Source organism: Neltuma alba, unplaced genomic scaffold, assembly GCF_004799145.2.
Source record: "Neltuma alba isolate B1F8T4 unplaced genomic scaffold, ASM479914v2 tig00001146_pilon, whole genome shotgun sequence".
Lineage (NCBI taxonomy): Eukaryota > Viridiplantae > Streptophyta > Magnoliopsida > Fabales > Fabaceae > Neltuma > Neltuma alba.
Genome location: NW_021632352.1, coordinates 87,419 through 96,120, shown reverse-complemented (window position 1 = coordinate 96,120; position 8,702 = coordinate 87,419). Strand labels below are relative to the sequence as shown.

Sequence of the window (8,702 nt, the reverse complement as noted above, 5' to 3'; positions counted from 1 at the left end):
TCATATTTATGTATTTTTTTATAAAGTAATCATTCTAATAATAGTAGTTCTAACTAATACAATTCACTAGCAAGGATATTTTAGAAAAGACAACACCTATTTATTACAAATAACTAATTTAGCTTATTTTCTTAATCTACTCAAACTAATTAACTATCTCTTACATTGAGGACCAGAGGTAGTATATTGTTATTAGGTAGATAGGTAGATGTTGTTGACTCACTTTGATTACAACTTTCCACCATTTATGAGGAATTATGCTAATTAACAGCCTACTTGGCTCAATGACTTGTTCCTTCTCTCCCCCGTAACATTGAAGAACCCCCTCTGCTAATTTCTAATTAACATCGTCACACTGCATCCAACCAACATACTCTGCCATTTGTATTAGGTAATGAGCTGCTTGGTTCAATCGTCAATTTACAATATGCTCTGTCAATTAATGTTAGTTTTGGAAAAAAATATTAAATTAATTGTAAGACAAAATTATCATCTGTGTGTAAAAAATTGACACAAATCTAAAAGATTTACAAATTTTAAAAAAAATCTGAAAAATTTACTATATTATAAAGGTAAGTAAAAATATTTATATTACTACATCAAAAATATTTATTTGTGATGTTTTTATATTTTTAAAGATAAAAATTATTATAAACATTGAAATATTTAAATATTAATTTTTTAATTGTATTAAAATTCAAGTAATTTCTACATGTATTAATTTTAATTTAAAACAGTTAATATTAATGCCAACTTTAAATATATATCTAGTAATTTTATATTTACTTCTCATATTTGTATCATCATATATATATATTTCTAATATTATTTTTGTTGAAAAAACTGGAGCTGGATATCAATCTGGTTTGAGTCGTGCCAGTAGACACTGTTCTTAAGAGTTATTCCGCTACTATAAGTAAATGTAGATGTGACACTTCCCGGGATTAAACAAACCTTTTCTGCAGCAAACAGGGTGACAAAACAGTAGAAATAGAAATATAACCCAGCAACAGGGAGAGGAGAAGAGAAATGCAAAAGAGAAGACGAATGGTCATAGGCTCAAAAGCAGTGTGTCGAACACACTATCTTGAACCCCTTTATATAGGCCACAGAGTATCTGAACATTGGGCACCACACTTATGACAATAAACACGATTAAATCATCAGTTTTAGACATTGGCACAATAAACTGTATTTACACCTTCGGTTATGTATGTTAGATACATTCCAAAATTGAATTTCAGATGTTGGTGTCACGACCTAATTTTTTTGAAGGTGCCTGGAGTAGAAATATAAAAGATCTTGCACTCAGCCTAAACATATATAAACGATTGTATAACTAATGTTTTTAAGGTAATCATAAACAGAAGAATCTCATTGAACAAACCTTCATCTACTAGCACATATAGTTGTTATATTCCAAAATATAAAGCTACTTGTAGAAATTATCCATGGAATCTCCACTGTAAATCAAACTTGCCCAACAATTCTACAGTGGCTTGCACATTTTTCTTTTTTGAATATTTGGGGGTCTGCGCCCCAGCACCAATGTATATAATTACATTACAAAATAACCTAAAAGACTAGGACCTTATCCAAGATTACGTGGAGCATCTAACTAATAAAATAAAGACATATATGTACTCTTGTGGTTACTTTAGCTAGCAGTTACTCAAAATAAATTTACAAGTTCTGGATCATTGATAAGACTCTTCATGGCTGAGCTAGCAGTACAGACTTTGGAGTGCTATCTGAGGCCAAAAACAATCTACTCGTAAATAACATCTCATTTATCCAATTTAAATGTATTACTAAAAGAAATGAATGAAATAACTTTAAATTTGAGTGTTAATATGGCAAATTATTTAAGATTTATACAATATGCAACCATAAATTAAAAAAGTTAAATATGTGATTAGACTCAATAAATCAGTAAAAACAATTTTCATAATAGAACAACTTGTTATACATAAATAATATAAAATGTTATATCACACGTAGGACATCAATAGAACGAAACAACAAGTGCGGCTTGAAGCCACTAATGCAAACATGGACACATAGTCTATAAGAGGCAAGTAACCAATCGAGCATAGCTGGAGCCACGAAACAAGCACAGCCAAAGCCCCGAAACAAGCACAAGGACTATGCCCACGAATATTCAAGCGAGCTCGAATTTATCATGACACGCCAAGGACTAACAGTACTGGTGCTAGTAACCAGCGTTCTGTATTTAGTCCTCTCAAAATATGTACAAGCATGCATGGGATCAATCATCGTTGACATATTAATATATGGATATATATTATTTCTAATAATAAAATCCTTTAAAGAAGATTTTGTGACAGATGATCCCCAGGATATGAATTTTCAAACAACATTTTCAAAACTTCTATCCAAATTCCAAACATAACTATTAATTAAAAGAATAAAGTGCATGGTAAAGAGTAAGAGTACATCTTGTTCGACATAGCAAGTGAAATTATTCCTTCAACAAGTAACATGTTAAGACATTTAATAAGTAAGACAAATTTGACAAGATTTTAAATATGATCACCTTGATAAAATGAAAAATAAAGAAAAACTGAAAGTTTAATTGAGTCAATAACAATAAAAGCTTACTCATAAAATTTATAATAATGAGATGCTATCCACTCACCTACTGTGCTCCCACCTTTAAATAGTTTTGGTTTATAAGACCTTGAGATAAGTTCACTCCTCAATCCCCTAATAACCCAAAATCAAAATGTCAAAGCTCCACTTATATAAATCACAGACTTTCTTATTTATAAATTTACTGGCATCACATTCTTATTTATAACTTCTTTGCTTCCCGTCAATAGCACACCCCGTAATAATAAATTTCAATTTCTCTACATACAAGAGCGACTAGCTCCTACTTCTTCGAGCACTTCATTGAAACCAATGATTATATCCTAACTAATCCAAATAATATCTATTTTACTCTCCTCCATCAAGATATCATAGCAACACCTATTAACAATTCTTTTCCTCATGTAGGCATTTTACCAAGCATCTTAAAGGCATTCAAAATTAGTTGGCAGGACTAACATTCACCCAATCTAAGAAAATTCCCCAAACATTTTTTTCCCATTAAAACTCATCATACGAATTAAAATAAACAGCACCACCCAATCACAAGCATCAAATGATTCCTCCGATCAAGATTGTAAATCACCTTTCAACATATAAGATCCTTCCTACCTCTTCTAAACAGACCCAAGAGTTCTTCTTTCTGAAATTAACTAGATATAACCGTGAAGGAAGAAGAAATATGGCTCAAAATGCCTTTAATCATGCACCTTAGCAGAACATAATCATTTTTCCTTAAACAGGCATAACTCTTGACAACAACAGAAAGAAAATGGCAATGAAGAGATACTAGAGGCGCCAAAAATTTTTACAACTCCTCCTTGTATTTCAGCTATGAAAGTCACTTGAGGAGGAAGAGAAAGAAAGCAACGAACTGAAATATGAAGGAGGAAGAAGCAAATATTAGTGCTGAACAGGGGAAGGAAGAAAAGAGAGAGAGAAGAGGGGGGGGGGGAAGAACTTTGAATGAAGGAGAAGACGGCAGGAGTGAATGTCGACGACGGTGGAGTCGGACAGAGGTGAAGAGTGGCTGGGGTTTTTAGCTTCAAGTCGCAAAGCTTCTCCTACATCTACTCCCTTTCTCGCTGGAAAAAAAAAATGGTGGCATTGTTTATCTGATGCCACTTTAGTTTTAGTTTTAGTTTTAGTTTTAGTTTTAGTTTTAGTTTTTTCAAAAAATAAACTAATAAAATAAAGGTTTTTGCAACAGGTGTCTAATGTTGTCTTAACTCGCACAGGGAGGAAATTGCCAGTTTTCAACTGTATTTCTTTCTGGTAGGCTGTTGTCGTATGCACAAGATCGTCCCTCTCCTCTAGGCCCATTCACTAGCCCAATAATATAAGATAGTATATATATACTTGAGCTTCCTTTCTCTTGAGTAATGTAGGATTTCACTTTTGACACACCCACTTATATTCACAACAATTTTTTTATTTGATTATTATATTTTAAAATATTGGATATAACTTGAGAAGGAAGCCGAAAAAGCATGAGAAAGAAATCCCGCAGATTTTGAAATGATAGAGAGAGAAAGGATTGAGGGGGAAGAAACTTCAAATTTTGAAACTCCCATCTTTGCACTCTAGGAGAAGTATCTGGAAAACATGCCACACGCAAAATTAAAATTTAAAAAAGCACGTAGCCCAAAATTAAACCACTACTGTTCATAGAACAGTATTCTGAGTGAGGAGCCGTTATGGAGGTGAAAATGAGCTGGCTTGTAGTTGATTTTATTTAATATTATACATAATTATCCTTTGACCATCCTTTTCTTTTTACCGCTGTCCACCATCAGATCACAACTAATTAAGAAGACCGCATACCAATCTAATTAACTAATACTAACTCCTATCCTAAACATAAAAACTAATTGACTAATTTGAGTAGATTAAAAAAATAAATTAAATTAGTTATTTGTAATAAATAAGTATTGTCTTTCCTAAAATATCCTTACTAATCAAGTTTATTAAGTAGAATTACTATTATTAGAAAAACTACATTAAAAAAATACATAAATATGAAAGATAAAGTGGATTAGGATCTTATATATTTAGGACCAAAATAAAATGTGCTATGATTTTCTTTGCCACTTCCAACCAAATCAAATAAATAAGGGAAAATTCATCTTTCAACTCTTATACTTTTAATTCGGCCGCGATTCAATTTCTCAAGTTTGACTTGTTACAATTTAATCCAGTTTTAATATGTTACGACTCGGCCCTTAAAATCGCTAAAACTGACTCAGTCCTTGAGAACTCGTCTACGTGACAGAAAAAGGAGTGAGGAAGGAAGAGGAGAAGAGATGCCGTGGCTGAGGAAGCTGGATTAAGTAGTCCAGCAAGTTAGACTCTGTAATATTGTTCAGCTTTTGAATGTTATTTGATGGAACGCTCTTCATGTCCCACAGTATGAAACTTTTTCATCAGCTTTATTTGGCTTCAAAGAAATCGGATTATGAGAGGTGGTTGAAATGGATATTCCGTTCTGGAAATGAGGTGGCCAAGGGACATTGCCCACGAGGGGAAGGAGGCGTTTGATGGGTTTGGTGGAAGGAGGAAGGTGGGCGTGGGAGAATTTAATTTGCAAAAGAGCTGAGGCTCCACGAACAGTTGTTTCGGGGTCCTCTTTAGAAAAATCAAAAATCTGCTGCAACTCGTGCCCACCTTCCTCATCCGTCACCTCTCTTCTCATCTTTCTTCCTCACTTTCTCTCTCTTTCCCCTTTCCAAATAAGAATGATTTGGAGCTTATTAAGATGCCACCTCAGCTCTATTTTTTGCCACATGGATGAGACTTAGTTTTAGCAATTTTAAGTACTGAAGTCAAACTTGAGATTAAACTTGAGGACTACCAAGTTAAAAGTATCAGGATTAAGAGATTAATTTTACTAATAAATAAACATCAAAATTTTGTTTTCCTCCACTTACCTCCCTTCCCTCCTCTTCGTTCCCAACTAAAATTTTACTCACAAATATCATATTCTCTTCGAACACCTTGATTTTCGGATCCGACTTATACCCAACTTACAGCTGCGGCGTTGCTCTAAGAAAAATAAAAAATATTTAATGCCGTTTGTTTGTCTAAGATGGGGGGGGGGGGGACTCCCTTGCTCATATAAAGGCAACATACTCTTCTATAGATATGCTTGGTCCTATATAAAAATGATGATTAGCATTTGTCCAACAATTTAATGCATATTTTTATTTTTACCTACAATTAATTACATGAATCTCTCGTCTTTCATTTCCACCCATTCTCTCTTACCTCTTCTCTCGCTCATTCTCTTTCTCACTCATCATCTTCAATCAAAAACACACAAACAAGCTTATTCCCAAAGGACACGAGAAGATACATTTCACCCTTGACGTAAACAAAAACACCCCATATATATATATATAAAATATGCCACACGTTGAATTTTTCATGATACTCCTGAGTAAAACCAAGCAACGAATTAAGGAAACACTAATATAAGATAATGATCATATTTATGGCACAGGGTCAAGGATCACAAGTTGAATAGAATCCTTCATGAGTCCTCCAGAATGCGTGAAGTTGTCGACATCCTTGTACATGACATTCATGAAACGAGTCATGTTCAGAACTCGCATCAGAATGGGCTTTGGCATCCCTTGGCTAATATTTGGTCTCACACACTCTTCATTAATATCCTTCCACGCACTCCCGATCTTCTTCTCAAGTTCACCAATCGCTTCCTGCTTTGACACTCCATAATCCTTCATGTAGCATTCTATCAGTGACGCAATGTGCTCTCTTTTCTTCTCAAACTGCATCAATAACTATATTAATCACCAAATCTTCACCTTAATTCCTAGTTCGAAAGAATTAATGTGTGTATATGTGTAGTTACCTCACTAGAGACAATGTCATCCATGAGTCTGCAAATAAGTGCAGAAGCGCTAATGACTTTAGGGTGAGTTTGGGCCCACTTGAAGACATCCTCGGAGGCTATGTCTCCCATGCCGATGAAAGAAGCAGCGGAAAGAGCTGGATAACAAGTTGATACTGTTGATACGTTCATGTACTCCTCTGTTGTCGGAATATGCTTCTTATTTAACCATCTTGCTTCTGTCATGTAGGCTTCCACTGCCTTTTTAAACTGTCATCAACCAAATTACAGTATATTTGATGTCAACGGTCACGTCTGGTCAGTTTATAGTTTCAAAAAGTTGCTGAATTGATGATGGTTAAAAGAACAAAGTCATTCATATGCATAATATATATATACCTCTTGTTTGGAATAGTAAACACTGTATGATCTTCCTTCTTTCCTCATGTCTTCATCTATTTCTTGGAAAACGTTCAACAGTTCCTTGTAAAATAATTTGATATACTCTGGGAGATTGTCCAAGCAACGAATATCCCACCTGCAAGCATTAATTCGACAGTAGGAAAACCAGAAAAAGAGACGGTGAGAGAGAGAGAGATACTGATTTCTTCCAAATAGATAGATCAAAACTCAAGAATCCAGATCAGAACTGATATAAACCTCTGGATCGCCTCGTTGAGGAGTTCTAGTTCATCTATAGTTCCATACGCATCGAATGTATCATCAATGATGGATAGCAGGGCAATCACTTTGGTCATTATGCTTCTAGCTTTAGAGTACTGAGGCTCAAAATAAACAGTAAGAATCCAAAAGCATAGTTCCACGATCCTGTTTCTTGTATATGAAAGATTTCTTTGCACATCCAATTTGTTATACCACCTAAACGTACGTAGAGAGACCAAGAATTATTAAAGCGAAGTTTCTTGCATTTACATGATGAATATAACATTTTTCTCAAAGTGACAAACTAGTTGTTTTATCCCAAGAAGCCCGAGAACTCACTTGCAGAGATTGCCGAACTCCTTCTGATGCAGCTTTTGGAGCATATTGAAATCTAATTTCGCCAGCTTCAGAAGAACTTGATTACAGGAAGGATTCAAGTGATATATGGAAATGTACTTTCGTGCCTCTAGCCTTGGCAATCCCCTGTAAGGACACTGCTTTAAGCTATGGCGGAGTTTTGCTGCGAGAAAAGGGTTTGATTCAATGGTGGTGATGGAGCGATGAAGACGATTCAAAGTGAAAGCAAGCGCTTCGTCTAAAATGTCCTCTCCATGAACACTGAGATGCGAGGCTTCGTACAAACTCAACATCCCTTCAACATCTGATGCTATCTTTTCACTGAAGCTTCCTCGCGCATCCTTGAACTTGTTGAACATATCTTATACATGGTAATTAATGAAATATACGTTTATATATTTAGTTATTAATAAAACATATATATTGAAGGAAGCAAATTAAACTCATAGTAGCATACGCGCGCACACATATACACACACATATACCAGGTGAAATGGGATATCCTTCTTGCCTCAGTAGCTTAAAGAGTAGAGCGAGGGAATAGAGATCATCAGTATGAGTTACAGTTTCATTATTTTGCACGTAACTGTTGTGAATTTGCTTCAATAGTTCACGGATCTCATGTTCAAAATGGTACGACAAGCCCAAGCGTTGAATTGAATCAATCAGTTCAAGTACTTTGGTTAAGGGCTTCTCCATCATTGGAGATATGAGCATCTTCCCCACTTCTTCTTTCACTGTTTCAACTTGTTTCCCCATTTCTTCATCAACTTCCTACACAGTTTTTAAGCAACTCATCATTATCAAGTAAACCAAGATAACAAGAAGTATATATATACATATAGAGAGAGAGAGAGCTTCAAGTATATACCAAAGATTGGGAAGCATATTGAAGGAAATAATCCTTCCAAAGAGTAGGATGATAATCTGCAAGATGTCGACGCAAATGGGTTGATGAAGAAGGAACAAGGGTCGTTGAAGCAGCAACGATAGACATCTCGTGAGTCTATGTCCTTATAAAGGAAGACAAGGTTTTTCGTACTATATGTCGACCTTGAGGTTGAGTGTAGCCACAGTGTAGGGTATGTGTGGGTATTTATAGGAAAAGTCAAAGCATCAATTCATTAAATTATTCTTCTTAATTAATTTGCTCCTCTCACCTGGCGGATTAGAATCCACGCACGTTTGTCACAATTTATAAATGGCGGGTCACTCGTGA

The 8,702-nt window shown here is 34.9% G+C and overlaps 1 protein-coding gene across 1 annotated transcript; it reads right to left on the bottom strand.

The window, feature by feature from the left end:
* Positions 1–6,032: 6,032 nt before the first annotated feature.
* LOC114751875 ((-)-germacrene D synthase-like) lies at positions 6,033–8,480 on the bottom strand. The gene is made up of 7 exons (XM_028940565.1): positions 8,355–8,480; positions 7,969–8,257; positions 7,466–7,844; positions 7,124–7,342; positions 6,863–7,001; positions 6,485–6,733; positions 6,033–6,401 (listed from the first exon to the last, which is right to left on the bottom strand). Exons 1-7 carry the CDS (start codon positions 8,478–8,480, stop codon positions 6,102–6,104), a joined length of 1,701 nt encoding a protein of 566 aa, XP_028796398.1. The 3' UTR covers positions 6,033–6,101.
* Positions 8,481–8,702: the final 222 nt, after the last annotated feature.